The sequence below is a fragment of the Colias croceus genome, chromosome 2 (assembly GCF_905220415.1).
Source record: "Colias croceus chromosome 2, ilColCroc2.1".
NCBI lineage: Eukaryota > Metazoa > Arthropoda > Insecta > Lepidoptera > Pieridae > Colias > Colias croceus.
In genome coordinates this window covers 4,269,612-4,290,935 of record NC_059538.1, presented here as the reverse complement: position 1 = coordinate 4,290,935, position 21,324 = coordinate 4,269,612, and the positions used below count along the sequence as shown (strand labels likewise).

Genomic DNA, 21,324 nt, shown 5'->3' with positions numbered 1-21,324 from the left:
AAAAGTGTAAAAAATTGTAATTTAATTAATCATAAGGATCTCAATCGATTTTGCCTACAAAATGCTATACAGTTTTAAATTTACAATATTTTTTCATAATAAAAAGAAATGTTAGCTGCTTGAACCACAAAAGAATTAAATATAGGCGACTATGTAATACAGTAATAATAATAACAAAATATTTATTCTTCCATAACATCATTTATTCTGTGTTGTGTTAAGAACGCAATATCAAGCATGGCTTCTGGGTCTAATAGATCCTTCACATCTTCATATTTAAGACTTTCTTCATAAGCAAATATTATGCTAGTGTCATCGAGCATCATTTTTGATGCAACAAGAGCCGCAATACAGTTCTTTAGTCGCGCTATTGCTTCTCTATCTGATCTGCTGATTGGCTGCAAATAAAATAACCAATGATATCTACACTAATATTATAAAGAGGAAAACTTTGTTTGTTTGATTGTAATGAATAGGCTCATAAACTACTGGACCGATTTTAAAAATTCTTTCACCATTCGAAAGCTACATTATCCACGAGTAATATAGGATAGGTTTTATTCCGGAAATTCCACGGGAACGGGAACTATGCGAGTTTTTCTTTGAAACCGCGGGCGGAAAATTAGTACCTAATAAATTAATTATAAAAATGACTCGCCAATGAACCAGTGTTGTTAAGTGTAAAACTTATCTACTGGGGCAGTTACCTTATATAGAAATGTGATTTCTAGATTACCCTTATTTAATTTAACGAAACTTAAACGACAATAATTAACCAATAAAATTTATTACATATAAATTTCTACCTAATCTTTATTTTTCCATAAAATAATTCAAATTATTTATTTTAAAAACTTCTGTATTGCATATTTAAAATAACAACACAGGAATTATACCTGTAAGTAGTTTTCTGAATCATCTCTGTCGTCCTCAACTGCCATATTATGTTCTTGTTGTTGTGGACTGATCCAGATAAAGCCGTTATTGCCCACAATTATTGATATTCCACATGGCAAGTTGTGGAAATGGTTCTTCCTTCTCCTTATTAATGAGGGAAATACTTTGACTAATACACCTTGTGATAGCTAAAATGATTAACAGTTTTATTATTAACCTTTAACTGACGTGGTATACGTCTCACAGACGTCATTATTTTTATTATGACAATATTTTTCAAATAACGCGACGTGCAGCGTTACCCCTCCCGCTACCTTCCTATCCTGCCATCTTGTTGCCGCCAGTAATGGCTACCAGCGCGCCGAGTGCACAGATGTTCCCACAGGAGCGATCGCCGTCTCACAGACGTAAGTACGGTGTTTATGTACAAAAACTAAGCATGTCTCTTGGTCGTCACCTCTGTGTTTACGTAGGTAGCCACATAAGGTCTCGTTGACGTCACATCGGTTTTAATTTTATTCTCTTTCGCAGAATGCCTATAGAAAAAAAAAATCTGCACCAAAGAGTATGCCACAAACACCTATGCTAGCTAGGAGTATGCCAAGGAACCGGGAAAGAACCCCAGTTGAAAGATTAACTTCTCCACCGGCACTGCATTGGACCAACCGACATGCCTGACCTCTGAACCTCCTCCGTCTCTAAAAAGCCAAGCTAATCTGGAACCTGGAATTCGGAAGACGTGTGCAATATTATGTGCAAATCACCTAAAAAAAGAACAAAGTACTATCAATGCAGAAAGCCAATGTGTCTTACATGCTGTCTTCAAATATGCAATGACTGTATACTACGACGCGACGTTGAAAATGTACCGAATATGTGCCTTGTCATTTTTTTTGTTATTGAAGAAAGACTAATTATTTTTGTTATTTTTTAATTATAATACAAAGAAGTAACGATTATTTAAGTTCATTTGTCGATTGATGTGTAGATTTATAAAAAAAAAAGAGTTCCTAAATTTAGCTAAGCAATTATAGTGTATTCAAGAATAAATGTTGATTATTATTAAATTAAGGACAGTAGTTTTATTTTATCTGTATTAAATTGTTCTAAAACATGTATGAATCAATTTGTAAAACCGTTACAGTATAGTATTGTTTAATTTATATTATTTTATTTCAATTTAAGTTTTAACGTCTATGAGACGGTACTGCGGCGTTAATGTTACATTTAGACCAGGTCATCAGCCAAAGGTTAAAAATCAAAAGATTAAGCTTATTTCTAATATCAAAAAAACAATATGTACTACAAATTGAATGTCCATATAAGTTAAGGATTAAATAATATAAATTTACTCCAAATACATATGAAGAGTACAGGTGCAAAACCAGGAATGTCACTAAAATTCAAAATTTTTTTTTTATGGCAATACATTCGTTTTCCCGCGTATTTTTATTTAGCATTACACAAAAAGTGTAATAACAAGTTTAGTCAGATGTATAACAAAAGTTTCAAATCTGTATACAGGAACAAAACAGGAAAGGTCCATAGTGTAACGGAACGTAAGAAGGAATGTCCAAGCTGTCAAGTGTCAAATTGCTTTGAGGTTATAACGAGTATTTATTTGGGAGTGGCTGTGTGTGATTTCGAAGAGATAGTTGTTGTATTGGTCTAGCGTTGGTAAAATGAGTGATAGTTACGAAGAAAATAATAATAGCTTTGTACATAAAACAAAGAAACGAAAGAAAACAGGTAGAATGCGGGAAGTGATGAAAAAATTGAGAGTCGCTACGCACGAGCCGGGAGATGATTGTAGGTGTAAAAGATTAAAATGTTTTGATAGAATATCATCAGAGCAACGTGTGAAATTACTTAAAGACTTCAACAGCATGAAGAGCATAGATGATCAGAATCTATACTTATGTGGCTTAATGAATGTGTGTTCAATAAAAAGGAGGCGAAGTAGAAAGATAGATGAAATGGATGCTAATTTCCACCAAACTCAATTCACTTACAAAGTGAGGGTGATAGAGAATGATGACACAAAGGAAGTACCTGTTTGTTGTAAGGCATTTTTATCTATATTTGGTATTACTAAAGGAAAACTTGAACATCTTCAAAAGTCATTGAAAACTACAGGTACTGCACCATGTGACAAAAGAGGCAAGTCAAGTTCAAACAAGAGATTAAACAGCAACATTAAAAATCTGATTTGTGATCATATTAAATCCTTCAAAGGAAGGTTAAGTCACTATAGCTTAAATGATACAAAAAAAGAATATCTGCCTGAAGATCTTAACATAAAGAAAATGTATAGCTTATACTTGGATGCACATGAGTCACAAAATCATGTATCTTATGAAACATATAGAACAATCTTTAACACAGAGTTTAATATATCATTTGGCTATCCAAGGACTGACACATGCAGTTCTTGTGATGAATTCACAATAAAAGCAAAGGCCTTAAGAGTTCAAGGAAATACAGTTGAACTTAATCGAATAAGTATTCTTAACAATTTGCATAAGAAAAAGGCTCAAACATTTTATGATCGTAAAAAGAATGCAAGAATGAAGAGCAAAAGAGATGTAGAATTCCAAGCAATTGCTATGGACTACCAAAAGAATGTATCCTTGCCAAACATCACTACAAACGATGTGTATTATAAGCGTCAGTTATCAATGTTCTCTTTTAATATTCATGCACTGGGAGACGGAAGCTCCTACTTTTATACCTACCCTGAAACGTGTGGACGCAAGGGATCAGATGAAGTGGTTTCATTTCTATTTCATTATTTGACTAACCACCTGGATAATCGTGTGAAGCATTTGGAAATATATTGTGATTCAGCAGGTGGACAGAATAAGAACTACACAGTGATAAGATTCATTCATTTTGTAGTCCATAAAATGAAATTTTTGGATTCCATCAAAATTACATATCCTGTCCGAGGACATTCATACTTAGAGTGTGACAAAAATATGGGCCTTATCAATCTAAAAACCCACATGGAGGTTCCATATCAGTGGTATGATTTGCTGAGAGTTAGTCGCCAAAGACCCAAACCTTTTGAGGTGATTGAGGTAGGAATAGGCGAACTAATCAGAAAATTTACAGTCTTTTTTCAAAATCAGTATCTGAAAAAATGCTCATTTCCTGTGCAGTCCCAAAGAGAAATAATGTGTGTAAGAGAACACCCTAGAGTTATTTTACACAGAAGTAATTATAATGGTTTATGGGAGAAATCACCCATAGTGGCAAAAAAGGAAACTGGATCAATCACATCAAAAGAATTTGAATTGCCAGATTTTTCCTATACTAATTTTTTACCTATTAGTGCAGAAAAGTACAAGGACTTATTAGATTTAAAAAAATTTTGTTCTGAAGGGGCTCAATCCTACTTTGAAAGCATTCCTCATGTATAATTAGTAAAAAAATATATTAAGTTGGACATTCCTTGTATGGTCCATAGTGGACATTTCCAGTTTTTGCATTTGCCAAAAGTCTATTACTTTATTTTTTTTATAATAAAAAAAAATACAGTCTTATTTTAATATTGTATGTTCCTAAAATTAAGACTTTATAATGTAAGCTAAAGTTTCTATTAGTAGTTTATAATTTTTTAAGTGATACTGAAAAGTTTTTAACTTTTAAAAATTAAAATGTTTATTACACAACTTTTTGTTTTAGTGACATTTCTTGTTTTGCACCTGTACCCTTCATATATAAATGCAGACAAAATCATAATTATATCAATTAAAATTCCAAATTACCTTTCCATACTTTAAACTTCTAGTGTGCAAGGCTAAAGAACCATCAGAAAATATACTCTGTACTTCTGCACTGATCAGATCCCCTTCTTGTAAGTGCTGTCTCATCATCTGTTCATCCTCAGCTGATCGCCGACGCTGGAAATAAAGTATTGTTTTAAACCGATAGTCCCTTTTAAAAATTGGATAGTGATTGTGAATATTATGATATTTTATTCAAGATTGTAAAACTTTTTTGGATACTTTTATATGTTAGTATTGGTTTTATTTAATAAAAGCTATATGGCTTTATTTGTAGGCAATAAGTTGTTTTTACCAATTACTTTAAATTATTAGTATCATGATTTATAAGATAAAAGTCTCACCAGTTCACCACCAGGTAAATTAACAGAGGATAACTGTAGAACAGAATCTAATCGAGAGTTAGTTTCTATCTTCCATCTTTTCTGTTGTACTTCAAGCACTCTTCCAACAACAACATCGCCAATTTCACCAACGTATCTACTTTTTAACGGGCGCACACATATCAACTTGTTAACCTTTTGCATAACACCAGCAACAGAGGATTTAATGCAATCATCCTCCACATATGTTCCGTGTCCTCTGAAATAAATCAAGGCTTTTATTTAACTACCAAAAATAATTAAAATACAATAAAGTATTTCAATTTTTTTATTTCCCTCAAAAATTAAGTAAATTACCGCATAAAATCCTGCAATCCACAAATAACCTCGCCTGGGGTAAAAAACCTAGGTATTTCATTGTTAGCAGCCACACTGTGATTAACTCTTTCGGCTGCTAATTTAATAGAAACGTGTCCGGACATTATGAGATTAATTAAATAACATTAAGTTATAATTTTAAAAATAAATTTAGATTCTCAAAACCGCAAAATGTGCAAAGTAAATAAACAAGGAAGTGACAACCGTGACAACTGTCAAGTGCAATATATATTACTATACTCTATGGTCAAGTGCACAGATGACAGAACATATATACTGGAGTGTCACAGTCAAATTTAGACACCACATTCGTCATTCACGGATTGACAATAAAAAAACTACAGACTTCTTTTTGTCTTGAATCAGAAACCTTTCAGAAATACGAAGCCTGTCTTTCAATTTATTTTAATAATTTTGATCTATTTTTTTTGTTTACATTACGTATTTTATTTGTGTTTATTTCTTTCTAATTGTAATATTTTTATTCTGTGATTAACATTACTTGCTCTGTGGTGATTATATTGATAGCTGTCAGTGTTTTGTCAAAATCAAATTGTCATTTGCCATTACCCATTTCAGTGTTTGTGAATGTGTTCAAAATATTATCCTAATAAATGCAATTCATATGTTTATATTTAGGAAATAAAATTAAGCATATGAATTAATTAATTAAATGTTTTGTTGTGCTGGCGCAATTAGATAATACCATGTCGGCAATAAACGCTGCTCCTATCACTGCGACCGACAGTTTGTCGCAAGCACTGAAAGCTAATATTATTCCAAACCAAGAATATTTACTACAGGTCAGTGAATCTTATTAAGATCTCTATTAATCAGTGGCTTCGAATGATTAAATCTTTCGATTGTTCAATAAATACTAAAGTACTCATAAAGGTCTCATCTCATTTTTTCAGGGTTCTGTCTTAGATTCAGCTGTTGAGGTTTTATTACATAGATTAAGAGGTCTGTGTGATAATGTTGATGCTGGCCCAGAAACATTTGATGATCAGGAAGTTTGTTTCAGCTTACGTGATCCAAATCAACAGGTAATACAACACTAGCTGCTCCGCGCGGTTTCACCCCCGTGGCTCCACTCCTGTTGGTCGTAGCGTGATGATATATAGCCTATAGCCATCCTCGATAAATGAGCTATCTAACACCGAAAGAATTTTTAAAATAGGACCAGTAGTTCCCGAGATTAGCACGTTCAAACAAACAAACAAACAAACTCTTCAGCTTTATAATATTAGTATTATACAATATGAATGTTCTTTATCATAGGAAGTTGTTAAATTGTGAACAGATGCCAAATATCCCAATGTAATTGGTGTAATACCATTTTAATTATAAATAAATAAATACATATCAACTCATAATTCCAGATGGCTCCTCTTATGCTCCGAGTGAGAAAGGCCCTAGATGCAAGGGATATGCCGTACCAGCTGAGATATATTGGACAGCCTGACTTGGGAGACAAGAATCGGCCAACTGTTGTCAGGTCAAGTTTGGATATTGCCTGCAGTGGAATGCTCATTGAATTCCTTAATGAGCTTGGCTGTAGGATTGAGTTTGAATATAGTGTTAAAGGTAATTCATTAGGTACTTATATATTTATAATTAAAAAACATACTATAGATTTGTGAGAAAATATTAGGCTGATATTCATATATTTCATATTAAATATGTAGCTACTATATGAGGGATAAATTTTAATGGTAAAATTGGATGGAATCAAATTGATTACAACCATAAACATTCCTAAAATTAGTTAATTGTTACAGGTTATATGTTTAGAAAAGGCAGAATGAAAATTACAGTTGCAAAAGTGTTCAAGATATCTCAAAGTTCAATGCCTCCTGAGCCAATATCACAGAGTTATCTTGTTGAATTATCTGTGAGTATATATTCAAAACTACTTCAGCTATGTAACTACATTCAGCAAATAAAGAGAATTTGAATTTGAAAACATCTTTAAGTTTAATATTAAACTTACAGAATTTACAACTTAAATTTCAAGACTAGTTACTTATATATTCGAAAATAGTAAAAAAAAAACGTTTAATTGCAAAAAGGAAGTAATGAGAAAATTCAAATTATACAAATTAAATTGATATGATTGAGATTTAATGTAGGTATGGCCTTCACTGTCAACAATTACCTCATATGCATAATATCACAGTAACTCAATGGCAAATACGACTTCTTTTAAATTTAAACGCTCTTGTTATAAACTAATGACTATATTGTGTTTTTATGGCTGCTTTAACAGCGTAATAGCCTTAATGCTCACATGTTATATAGCTTGTGAATAAGTATTAGGTTGACACTTGACACAATTGTGAGTGGAATGTGCCAGATGCAGTAAAGCTATAGAAGAATACTTATTAACGTTGTTTCTGTCCAGCTTTAAAGTTATTGTCTAATTAATAAACCCTGAAGAAACCCTGTTCATTTCGCTTGATTTTCCTGGATTTTAATTTTAATTTTTACAAACTTTGACGTAGCAGTATGAATAATAATCATTTACTGATTTAATGCAGTCGGAAATTGCACTGCTGTGTGCAAAAATATATGTTATGGTGCTTTTTTTTTTTCAATAGATTTGAAACTTCTTTTATTGCATATTAATCCCAAGATTAAATTAAAATTTTGTGTGCAGACATGAAATAACAATATAGGGACTTACAATACTTTGAACTTGCAAATGCAGTTCCTACCTGGAACAGTTTTCAGAACAGAATAGATATGTAAAGGACAATCTCTACCACTAAAATGTATGCATACATTTGAATTGAATTAAGCAATTTAATTAGAGACATTTCAATTACAATGAAATGTTTAATATAACAAATTAACTTATAACAAATTAATTATGGTGGAAAAATAAAACTATGGTTCGAGTTGAGCTTTCTAAAATTACAATGAAAAATAATAAACAATACCAAGCTTTCAAATTTGATATACCTAGAAGTAAATTATCCCTATTCATGGACGAAAATATTTGGCCAATGGGTGTAGCGTTTCGGCGCTATGTCTATTTCAAATCTAAAGAACCGGCTCTTCGAAGTAATATGGAGGAGAATAAATTTTTCAAATAATGGATAATAATGCCAATATGAGTATAATAAGTTTTAATTGTAAAGGATCCAAGAGGTCTAGTGGATGTATTAAGGCGCTGTGTGACTCAGCGGACATTATTGCCCTCCAGGAAACATGGCTCTTGCCAAGTGATATACCTACACTTGGAGATATACATAATAATTTTTCATATACTGGGAAATCAAGTGTGAATCTCGGTGACGGTCTATTAAGAGGCAGGCCTTTTGGTGGCGTTGCGCTTCTGTGGCGTAAAAATTTCTTCAGTTCTGTGTCGGTTGTATCGAGCTCTAGTGATCGCATAGTGGCAATAAAAGGTATAGTGTCGAATCGTGAAATGCTAATATTCAGTGTTTATATGCCTACATGCTCCTTAGACAATATAGTGGAATTTAACGAATGCTTGAGTGAAATTGTTGCCATGGTGGAAATGTGTGATATTGAATCGGTTTATATTTTGGGAGACTTCAATGCCCACCCTGGTGAACTCTTTGGTAAGGAACTATTTAATTTTTGTTCAGATCAACAATGGAAATGTGCAGATGTAATTAAGCTTGGTTTAGATAGCAATACTTTTACTTTTATAAGCGATGCGCATGGTTGTTGTCGCTGGCTCGACCATTGTTTAACATCTGAGTCAGCTTGGCTATCTATTTCAAATGTGGAGGTGCGTAGTGACGTTTTTTGGTCTGATCATTTTCCATTAGTCATTAATTGCAATATATATGGTTTAAGGATAAAAATAAATAGTCACGATGTAGCTTCACAAAAAAGCAATACAGTACATTGGAATGAGGATATAAATGTAGACGAATATTCTGAAATATGTAACTCAGCCCTTAAAAATATTGATCTTCCTTGCCAATTGAGAATTTGTTGTGATAATATGTGTTATGATAAGGAGCATAGATTTTTTATTGACGAGTTGTATTATAAAATAATAAATATTTTACAAGATGCTGCAATATTGAGTAAACAAACTAGATTGTATCGTAAGCGTAGGCATATTGTAGGATGGAATAGATATGTAAAGGACGCTCATAGAGAGGCGCGCAGTAAATTTTTGCTTTGGAAAGCGTGTGGCATGCCTTTCTGTGGAAATATTTATAAAGATATGAGAAAGAGCCGAAGTAAGTTTAAAAATAAGTTAAAATACTATCAGAATAATAGCGATCAGGTTAAAATGGATATTATAGCAGATTTGCATAAAAATAAAAATTTTAAGAAGTTTTGGAAAGCCACTAACAAATTGAATTGTAGGGCGGGCCTCCCTATGAGTGTCGATGGAGAGACGGAGCCAAAAGGTATAGCAAATATATTTAAAGATTATTTTCATGTACATCCAAATATACCGTCGTCCCAGCGGATGTCTCATGCTTGCCTACCTATAAAAGAAAGTGAAATATCTTTTAATGCCAATGATGTTAAGTTCGCTGTAAAAAATCTAGCGAAAGGTAAAGCAGCAGGGCACGATGGTTTATGCGTAGAACACCTTTTAAACGCGGGTCAACATATTTACAGAGTCCTAGCAATGTTGTATACTTTTTGTATCCGTCATTCCTATCTACCTGCAGACATGATGGAGAGCGTCGTCGTTCCAGTAGTTAAAAACAAATCGGGTGATATCGGAGATAAAGGTAATTACCGACCAATCTCACTAGCCGCGATTCTTGGCAAAGTTTTTGACTGCTTGCTCGATCGACGCCTCCAAAAATGTGTAAACTTTAACGATGCGCAGTTTGGGTTTAGGCACGGCCTTTCCACAGAACATGCTATATTAACATTAAAACAGACTGTGAAATATTACACAGACAGGAAGACACCTGTTTACGCAGCTTTTCTTGATCTGTCTAAGGCTTACGATCGTGTTTCTTACGAAAAGCTATGGGAAAAACTAAGATACCTTGAAGTTCCTTTTGAGATTGTTAGAGTGTTGCAATATTGGTATAACAACCAGTTTAACTCAGTCAGATGGGCGGGGGAGTATTCTGATAGATATGTGTTAGAGTGCGGCCTTAGACAGGGCGGCCTGACGTCTACGACACTTTTTAACATATATGTGAACCAGCTGATTGATGAACTCAGCAAGACTGGTATCGGGTGTTCTATCGATGGACTAACTATAAATAATCTTAGTTACGCGGATGATATGGTCTTGCTGAGTCCATCAATTGGTGCTCTCAGGCAGCTCATTAAAATTTGTGAGTCATATGCAGCTTCGCACGGTCTAGAATATAATGTAAAAAAATGCGAACTTCTTGTGTTTAAAAGTAAGGGAGTCCCTGTACATGACATACCACCTGTGTATATTAATGGCAGTCCTCTTAAACAAGTAGGAGAGTTTAAATATCTAGGGCATATTGTGACAGAAGATATGAATGATATACAAGATATTGAGAGGGAGCGTAGGGCATTGGCAGTCCGCTGCAATATGCTCGCACGAAAATTTGCTCGTTGCTCGCCACAGGCTAAAATAACTTTATTTAAGGCGTACTGCCAAACATTTTATACTTGCAGCCTGTGGTTATCTTTTACGCGGCGGGCTTACAATGTCCTACGTGTACAATATAACAATGGCTTCAGAGTACTGTTGGGGCTTCCACGCTTCTGTAGCGCGTCTCAGATGTTTGCCAATTGCCAGACCGACGATTTTTTCGCGATAATGAGGAAAAGGGCAGCATCTATGATGAGGAGAATGCGTGAGAGTTCCAATGGTATTCTGAAGACATTAATTGAGAAAGTAGACGGACCATTCCTTAAGCGGTGGGCAAATTTACATTGTATGCAATAAGTATAATTGGATAATGGATAATTTGAATAATATTTAATGGTTTTAATCTGTGTTTGAATTTAATTTGTATGGAATTTAATTTTATAATCGTATTACTAACATAGTTTCTAAGATTAATGTATACTAACACAAATATGGATGAAATATCTGTAATTAAAATATTATTATTATTATTATCTCAGTTCCATAATACACGGGTACCATCATAAGGAAAGTACCCGGTCCTTTGGAAGGCTTACGTGGGGACACGGATCCAACACGCAGAGGCCCTTTCGAGAACTTTACTGTGTTGTGGGACACCAGCCGCAGCCTGCCCATGACTGCACTATAGAGATACAGCCCTGGGCAGTCCGCGGCCGATGTAGGACTATTACAAGATAAGGAAACAAAATAAACTGGGCTATGGAATGGGATGTTAATGGACCGGAATTAAGGACTATGGAAGACTATGGCACCTGCCTTTCTACTAAGATATAGCAAAAAATTGTTGGCAGGTGGTGACTCGCCCTCTCACTGTATGGGCCCCCGAAACAAGTCGCTGCAATAGTGCGACAAGGGGGCAACATATTGTGAGCAGCTAAGGGTGGAGAGGCGTCCCTGGACTTTAAACTCCGATCACGCGCTCCCTGAGGGTCCAGCATCACGTGCCCACTCGCCACTTACGATTCGCATCCACCCTTCGAGCTAAAAGCTCTCGCGACTCCACTCTGGCCGGCCGGTTAAGGCAAGCCAGAGGTGGGGGTCCTGTCCTCGTCAGGCTTCACTCCGACCGGCCGGTGAAGGCAAGCCGGAGATGAAGACAGGGGCCTCCCCCGGGAGCACTCGGTTCCCGCGGGGTCGCTACTCCCCGACACCCCGCCACAAGGTGTCCTGCGGGTTGACTGATTGCACGGGTGGAATATCTATTATCACGTAAACAATAGATATCCCAACCGTGGGCGATGGGGTCGTCACATCCCTACGCCCGTTTATTATTATTATTATTATTTAATTTTATGTTCAGTTTAAAAATCAAATAACTTGTTTGTTGTAGGTTTTAGCACCACAGGGTCAAGATGCTATTGGTGAAGACATGCGTGCCTTCGCGGATCAGTTGCGACCGCTCGTACAACTCGACAAAATAGACTACAAGAGGCTTGGCCACATGGCGGTTACTTAGCCTATGTATTTTATTTAAACTCATCATAATTACCATTCTTAGATGATAATACATAAGTGAAAAAAGATTAACTTTATATAGTAAATGAACTTTGAAGGAATTTTTGTTCATGCGCTTAGATAATTAAGTTAAAATATCTAATAAGTAGGTTTATAAGTTATTAAAGTATGAAAATTTTACATTGAAGTTTTATTACTGTACGCTTTAGTATTAATGGCTCTGACTTGAACCCTATAGAATAAAATCTCTAGTGAGACTAGGGACTGCATTGAATCTATACTATAAGAGTTTGTTTGTTTGAACGCGCTAATCTCAGAACTACTGGTCCGATTTTAACAATTCTTTCATCGCGAAGTATTATTAAAAAAAATATTCAATGTACAGTTTTGAATTGCAAGTAGGTATTTAAAATATTGACTAGTTATAATAAATTCTGTTTATTTAACAAAATCGGGATTTTTCTTCGTATCTATAATTCCTATGTGGTCCTCTCCGTAGTCGGAATCTTCTCGCTTAATACCGTGAACATAGGCAAAGTTGCCTATGTACAAACAATTTTCATATCTTTTCAATTGTACAAACACTGAAAATTGATACAATTAATTTTCATCTGAGATTTTCATTGTTTAGTTATATTGTCACCTCGGCGTGGAATGCATCCACGGCTGAGGCTCTACACTCTACCTACATCTCTTTTTTATACTAAGATGAAATTAAATTTTAGAGGTAACTAAGTAAATTCAATATTCCAAATAAAACTAATAATAAAGACTGGATGGATATTGTGATAAAATATGTATAAGAGGAACGATATTAATTGGAGTGTTTGAACTAAACTGTACCACATCAAACATGAAAAAACACTCACGCTGCCCACACCTACTTTTTGAGAATCTAGTAATATAATTAAAGAGAATTTACCGGTTCCATGAATACAATTATACAGGTCCATCACACAGTGGTTGTCGAATATATATGTGGAGTTCGTTTGGAAGTTGAAGGCGCAAATCTTTTGAAAGTATGTAGGACAGATGCCGCATCTATTAATAATCATCATTATAGAATTTATTAGACACCATAAACGATTATTACGAAATGAAACAGGTTCTCAACTTGAATTTCCCATGGCTCTTGCCAAATAATTATATTGTAGAATTTTGAGTTAGGTACTTAATGTAGGCTTTGAGAAAGATAATGGCAATTTCTTTTCACAATGAAGGAAATATTGTTATCTAATAAAAAGTAGAAGTACCTACTTATATACATATTGGTACTTAGTTTAATCAATAGTAGCAACCTAATAATCAAAATACCTATGACCATCTGGCGCTGGATTAGTTTTGTATTCGATTCCAATGATGTCATCATAACTTGCTCCATTACAAAATCCTGTAATATTATCATTAATTAATTATTATTAGTTTTCGCTTTGTTAGACAACAGTCAAAGCTAGTAAAGTGCACACTAACTATATTATACCTATTAATACGACGAAAATATATTATCACATTTGATAATAAATTTATAAAGATACTAGCTTCCGCCCGCGACTCCGTCCGCGCGGATGTCGGTCTTCGCGTGGATGGTTATTTCTCCATTTTGAGTACCTCTGTCAATAACATCTTATAAATATCTATTGGACCCAATTCCCAAATACGGCTAGGCCTATAATAATACGCAACGTGTGTTCGCGGTTCTACGGAACAACGTCTATGGATAAAACTGAAAAATTAAGATTAATTTTTTTCTACGTATTTTTCCAGGATAAAAAGTATACTATTTTACGCCCAGGATAATAAGGTATAATTATACCAAGTTTCATCGAAATCGAACGGCTAGTTTTCGTGATGCCTTCACATACAGACAGACAGACAGACAGACAAAAATTTTTTTAATCACATGTTTGGGTTTGGTATCGATCTAGTAACACCCCCTGCTATTTATTTTTTCAATATTTTCAATGTACTGAATTGACCCTTCTACAGATTTATTATATGTATAGATGATTGATATGATATAATTGACTATTATATCATATCAATAATATAATTGACTATTACCTAATATGATTGACTATTTAGCGGTTAAAAATTACCTCTGTAACTATAACAGTTATCTGATTTTGGTAAGCCCGCAAGAAGTCACAACTTGCTTGATAGATATAGTTCCTATACATTATACATACCACAGAATAAGAACGCGTAGAACCTACTTACCGAACTCTATGTATTAATTATATTAACTTACTTCTGAGACCATGTCTCTGGACACTATCTTAGATACCTATAACTAGCTCGGTACCAATCTAAATTTAGATAACCCCGTTCCAAAAATTATAATTTAATATCGATAGGATTGCAAATGTTACGTACGATAAAAATGTATGAGTATTGCGATTGTTGAAGCACATTTTCCAAAAATCATCATGTGTTTTCAAAAAAAAACAATTTTCTTATCATATAATGAAGTTTGGTTTATGTTGATTTAAGTGAATACAGTTAATAATATTTTGAATACGCTACATTGAGATTTAATGAAAAACCTTTCCTACCAATGAAATAAAATAAAACTGACTTTCTCAAAAACAATTGCAAGTATTTGTATACAATAAGAAGAGACTAATGTAACTTATAATTGTACTTGAAAACGAATTAAATTAAATATCAAAATGTAGAGTCAGTTCATAAAAGGAAGAAGTAGGCACATAATATTATTATAAAGTCGACTAGGAACGTGGCAAGCATCACGATGTTACTATGACTCAACTTTTCCATACCTACCTATTTGTTTTATCAGAGAATCGTTGTGAAGTGAAGAGCTCAATAGATTTAAGCATTTGTAATGTGCCTACTGCTTACCTGTTTATAATGCGTAATGGTTGATAGTGAATGTAACGGATGTTAGTCTGTAAGTAGGTAATTTTTATAATTTCTAAAACGACTTTTCTCGAATTTTGCTAAATTGTAAACTAATAGGTACCCACAATCTGCTTTCGTGGCAAACTGTGCTATTTCTGTTATAAATTATGAATACATATTAGGCAATATTATTTACATAATCCATTACATTGCTACAAAATATGTAATTTAGCCTATTTAGTTTTTGACTCGTATCTACGTTCACCATAAACGATTTCTTTGTTAAATAATGACTTTCGATTAAAGTTGACACATGTTCATATAACTCTACAATGATTTGCCGCTAACGTGCGGCGTGAGCGTCAAGGCGAACAGGTAGTAGAGCGCCACGAAGTCTGGTTTAGTCAAACCAACGGGCGACGGCCGCGGCGCGCGCCCACACGGTCCAAATGATTTTCACATAATAATAATCCAAATCCACCACGTCCGCCCTGCCTTCAAAACACATGCGCATGATGATATCGAAAGGTGAGGAAAAAAAAGGTTCAATTTTTTTCTTCGAAGTTGACTAATGAGTAACTATATTTTACAGTTTGTAGTAAAAATACTGTAGATTTCTTAAAGTACCTACATATTTTCATGAATTCAACTTTGAATAGATAAAATAATTAATATAGTGACAAAAATATTAATTACTAACAATATTAAAAATCAATGGATCTATAATAAATACCTACCTACATCTGTATAAGCGATAAGGCCACATTTTGCTGTTTCTGTAAAATCTTGTCTATGTTTTATGTATATGTATTTATATTTTTTTCAAAGCAATAAAGCATTCATCTGTAGTTAGTATCTAGCACAACACTCTCATCTCACTCACACCCAACATCTGTAGGTACTCTGTAGCATGTAGCCTGTAGAGCAGTAGTGTTATTCACATACCTTTAAATACGAATAGTTACGTAGGTATATTATTATCTCATAGGTATCATTCAAGTACAAACTACAATGCATATTATAATATGAGTAACCCTCTAGTCTAAGCCTTTTACGACAAAGTGTAATTTATTTAGTAGGTAATCATTCAAATTGTTATTTTCTTTGGTTTTGTGGATTCTGGATCTGAAAATCTAGAATTCTTTGAAAAATATACAGAACTAGCGGTCCGCCCCGGCTTCGCCCGTGGTACATATTAACGTTTTCTCTACATAAGAACCATCCTCGTACTTCAAGGAATATAATAAAAAAAGAATTATCGAAATCGGTTCAGCCGTTCTCGAGTTATGGAATTACAACGAAAAGTGGCATTGATTTTTATATATTAGATACATGTACTTACAAGATTACAACATACAAATTCAAAGCATACCCTTTTCTGTCATCGGTTAAGAACTAAGTAAAAGTACTAGGTAAGTATACACAACCCATTCGCTAGACAATTCAACTAACATTGGAACGAAATATACTTACAGTAGGTATAAATTAAACTCCTAAAAAATCGAATATAGCAATAAATCACTACATAGTATTAAAACAAAGTCGCTTTCATGTCCCTATTTCCCTATGTCCCTTTGTATGCTTAAATCTTTAAAACTACGCAACAGATTTTGATGCGGTTTTTTTTAATAGATAGAGTGATTCAAGAGGAAGGTTTTAGTATTTAATTTATTAGGTTTAAGAAAAAGCGGGCGAAGCCGCGGGCGGTAAGCTAGTAATCTATAAAATTATCTACCCATTTTCAAAGCTCCCGGAAAATATTCTAGGCAAAGCCACCGGATGACTAGTCTAGATATTTGATAATTTTATTAAAATTATGAGAGAGACCCATAACCATTATAATAATTTATCTGTCATAAGCTTGCTTAACTGGTTTTAGATGGATAAACATGAGCCACAGTCAAAGAAGCTTTTTATGTGCTAATTCTACGAAATATAAATAGTTAAATACGCACATAAAGGTGACGCAATATGGGAATTAAAACTACCGATATAATATAAAATACTAGCTTTTCGCCTGCGGCCTCGCCCGCGTTTGCAAACAAAAACCTGCATAAATCCCGTTCCCATGGGATTTCCGGGATAAAACCTAGCCTATGTTGCTCAGTGAAGATGCAGCTCTCTATCTCTAATGGTGAAAGAATTTTTGAAATCAGTCCAGTAGTTTATGCGTGCAAACCATACATACATACATAATTACAAACCGTTCCTCTTTTAATATTAATATTACCTAATATAAGAATATAGAATATATTATGGACAGTTGTATAGATCTAACTTCTAATGCTCAGTAAAATATAGGTTATTTTGTTATTAATTACATAAATAATACTTGATACCTACTTCCGTTACTAGTATAGTATAGGTAGATACCTACTATTATATTATCTGTGCAACTATACTAAAATACCAGGTACATAATCCAATGTGGCATAAATTAAATTACACGTTGTAAAGGCTGAATAACGCTTTATGATATACCCACAGAACAGTAGATATACCTATATATACTTACCTACAATTTTAAATGTTAAATGTACATTGATATGATTTTAAAAGATGGCGTGAGTTTCAATCCTCCATAGAATCTACCCCTCATTCATAACAAATACCTTTTATACCTATACAGGTGTCCCCACTGTTGGTATACTAAGCTCAAAGGAGGTTATAGTTTTGCATACGCTGAGTTTGTTAAAAATACTTATAAAATTCCAGACGCATTTTTTTTTTCAAATACATAGATGAATAAAGTAAAACTCTATGTGTACGTATCCATTACAATCGTTTACAATTATTAACATAGACAAAATGCTCACATTAGAGAAGCGGTACATGCTGGCTGCGCGAAGCTAGGGAAGAAAACATGGATTTTCAGGAAAAAATTAGCAATCAATTTTTGACGTAATTTTGTTGTTTAAGTATTTTTTACGTGTTCAGTGTATGCAAAACCACAAGTTCCTTCGCTCTAAGTATACCAATAGTGGGACACCCTGTTTAAGGTTTTAGGCTGGTTACAGAGCTTGACCGACCATTAGTGGGTACGTCAGTCGCGCTTGTCATATGTATGGAAATTCATAAAACCGTTCATAGCTAGACCGACCATACGCACGCGTATTGTCATGTGTATTAGTGTCATAGTCATACACATTGTTGATGCGTATCGTCAGGACCGACGTTACGCACTGATGGTCGGTCAAACTCTGCAACCAGCCTTACCAATTTTCATTTTACCATTAATATCAGTTCATTTATTTTTCCCACCTTTTGATCAAAATTACGTCATCAAGTATTTTTAAATTTGTAAAAGAGGCTACGCATCGACATCCGTCGTTTTTGGCATCCTCACTCCTCAGCGTCTCTGTACCAAAGGGACTGCAGACAAAAATTGTGTTGTTTACATACAAAGTAAGTGAAGTCCCATGTCCCCGTAGTGGGGTAAGGGGCAGATGCATTATGCATACATCTGTTTCACTGATCGATTTTTCTTTAGGGACAAGTAGGTGATCAGCCTTCTGTGCCCTACCAGACCGAGACATTTTTTTTTTTCGTCGTCTCCACCGGGAATCGAACCCAGGACCCCTCGGTTCTACGCTCACGCGTCAACCACTGTACCAAGGAGGCGGTCAACATACAAAGTGCGAATGGCTAATTCCCTAATATTCCTCATTTTCTGGCCTTATCCAATTGATAATTACTATTTACTGTGATGTATAGGTATTTAACTATTTAGTATTATCAACCATTTGTACATAAAAATATATGGTATAAGTTAGATAGGAATGTTTTCTTGTTGTGTATATCCTGCCCCATATAAAGACAAGGTCACCTCTTTACATTGCAGATTACGAGAACGCATATATATGTATATACAGAATGAGCAAGTGCGCAGCAATAGCATATTTAAATACTTAGTTAATTGTACTTATTTTTGAATTGACGAATAAGTAATTAGAAAATTGTAAGTACCTATTTCTTGGAAAAACCTAACACCAATAACATCTTATTTTGTAAGTATACGTACTTACATCAAACCACGTAGGTATACCTATCACAAAATCAAATAATTTTCGATGATAGAAAATCATTACAATTTTAAAAATTTTACGTGGTAGCTAGGTATTTTTTGTTTTAATCACATACATATACCTACATAGGTACTTAGTTTTAAAATTAACAGAACAGCAATAGCTACACCTTGTTAAATGGAATTGTCTATCGATTTTTGCGTATTAAATCATACAGAGGTATGATTTAATACGCATGCCACGTCTCTTATGCACAATTAGTGTCTACACATGGGCATTTACGCACACTGCACATTGCACACATTTACATAGCGTGTCGGGTGGAAACGCGATCTGTAAGTCAAATATGTTATTATGGTACCGAGTAGCCCGTAAGTTGTAGCCATTTCACATTTTACACGTGAAGAAATTACGTCGTGTCCACTTCGTGTAATAAGTTACCTTCTATAACTGCACAAAAAATATATAAAAATGTAATATTCATTAATTAATATAAATAAATTAAAATTTGCATTTTTCTAAATTACCCAACGATGATTTTTTACAATACTTAATTAAAATTAATACTAATACCTACGTAAATAAAATTTAGTACATACTTATATTATATAGGTACTACCGTACTAACTAGTGATGCAACGAATACGAATACGAATATTCGTATTCGCCGAATAGTAGACAATTAACGAATATTCGTATTCGGAGAATATACGAATATTTAAAAACGAATGTGTATATTTGTACGCAACTCTATTTACTACAGATGACGTGTGTTACGCGGTTAAGGGCCTCCCTTAACCGCAACGACCATGCTTATCTAAAGCTCCCAAATTTATCGCCGACTGCTGATCAACTGTCCTTTTGGCGAGAAGATGTCCATTTTCCAAGTCTGAAAAAACTCGCCCAAAAATATTTTTCACTGAAGCAGAAACATCCAGAAAAAAAATCGCCTAAAACCAGAAAATCTACGAATTTTATGTTTCTTAAATAAAAATTTTCTTATAGTAAATTTTAATTATTAGAAGAGTAAACATTCATTAAATAAATAATACTCTTATTACCAAGGCGAGATATTTGTATTCGTATTCGTATTCGCCGAATAGGTAGTAGGTTTGATATTCGTATTCGTAAAAGTAGTATTCGTTGCATCACTAGTACTAACGGATATTATGTACTTACTAATGCTGATTGCTAATCATCAAGTGTTACAAAACCTAGGTAGACCGTAACTACATGTTTTTTTTTATTATCAGTTTTTTATTTGCATTGACATAAAAGTACCTAAGTAGGTACCTACTCAAACGAATATTCTTATTTATCCGAATCTAAAGTCTTGAAATATTTACTAAAACGAACGTGTATTGCTTTATTTTAGTTATTCAAGAGAAACTTCAATAATTTATACAGAGAATTAGACGAGTCTCCATATAAAGTGTGCGACCCACCTTAACTCGGTGCACAGCTACTAAACGGCGCTCACCGATAAATTATTTACACACACTATTATCTATCCACTACTTCTCACACGTCTATATTAGCTATCGTGTGTGCATGCATAATAATATTGTGTTAATTTAGTTTATCATTTTATAATAAAATCAAGAAATATCCTTGCAATGAGCTGAGAGCTGCTGATGTGATTGATTTAAGGTTTTCAATTGAGAGAGAATTTGAGCTTAGTTAAATATATGTGGTTAAATAGGTACCTTTTTTATCTTATAAAACTAGAGCCTAACATTCGATTCTGAAAACTTTAATGAGAACTCTACCGCAAACAAAGAGCTTATAAAATAAATGCCTTGGTATACATCATTTATCTACTTATGAGGTTTATATAGAAATGAGTTGGCAAACGACCGTTAATAAAAATCAGTTGGAGATATCATTGTATGTGATTAAGTATCATGTCCGTTCATGTGTGATGTCATGTAGCTGTGTGCGACCGCCGACCAGCGACAGCCGCGGCCGTAAGCCGACAACGTTCGCTGTATCGCCGCGCGGTGTCATTT

General features: G+C 34.1%; 3 protein-coding genes across 3 annotated transcripts; 1 reads left to right on the top strand and 2 right to left on the bottom strand.

Moving 5' to 3' along the window:
• Positions 1–181: 181 nt before the first annotated feature.
• Positions 182–5,587, bottom strand: LOC123701440 (exosome complex component RRP4). The gene is made up of 5 exons (XM_045648925.1): positions 5,366–5,587; positions 5,030–5,267; positions 4,668–4,802; positions 897–1,085; positions 182–398 (listed from the first exon to the last, which is right to left on the bottom strand). The coding sequence occupies exons 1-5, from the start codon at positions 5,488–5,490 to the stop codon at positions 183–185; spliced, it is 903 nt and encodes a 300-aa protein (XP_045504881.1). The 5' UTR covers positions 5,491–5,587; the 3' UTR covers position 182.
• Positions 5,588–5,947: 360 nt separating this feature from the next.
• On the top strand, positions 5,948–12,611 carry LOC123703765 (mediator of RNA polymerase II transcription subunit 18). The gene is made up of 5 exons (XM_045651908.1): positions 5,948–6,189; positions 6,301–6,432; positions 6,769–6,973; positions 7,168–7,280; positions 12,307–12,611. The coding sequence occupies exons 1-5, from the start codon at positions 6,094–6,096 to the stop codon at positions 12,430–12,432; spliced, it is 672 nt and encodes a 223-aa protein (XP_045507864.1). The 5' UTR covers positions 5,948–6,093; the 3' UTR covers positions 12,433–12,611.
• Positions 12,612–12,869: 258 nt separating this feature from the next.
• LOC123699872 lies at positions 12,870–14,856 on the bottom strand. The gene is made up of 4 exons (XM_045646923.1): positions 14,805–14,856; positions 13,746–13,821; positions 13,354–13,472; positions 12,870–13,015 (listed from the first exon to the last, which is right to left on the bottom strand). The coding sequence occupies exons 1-4, from the start codon at positions 14,854–14,856 to the stop codon at positions 12,870–12,872; spliced, it is 393 nt and encodes a 130-aa protein (XP_045502879.1).
• Positions 14,857–21,324: the final 6,468 nt, after the last annotated feature.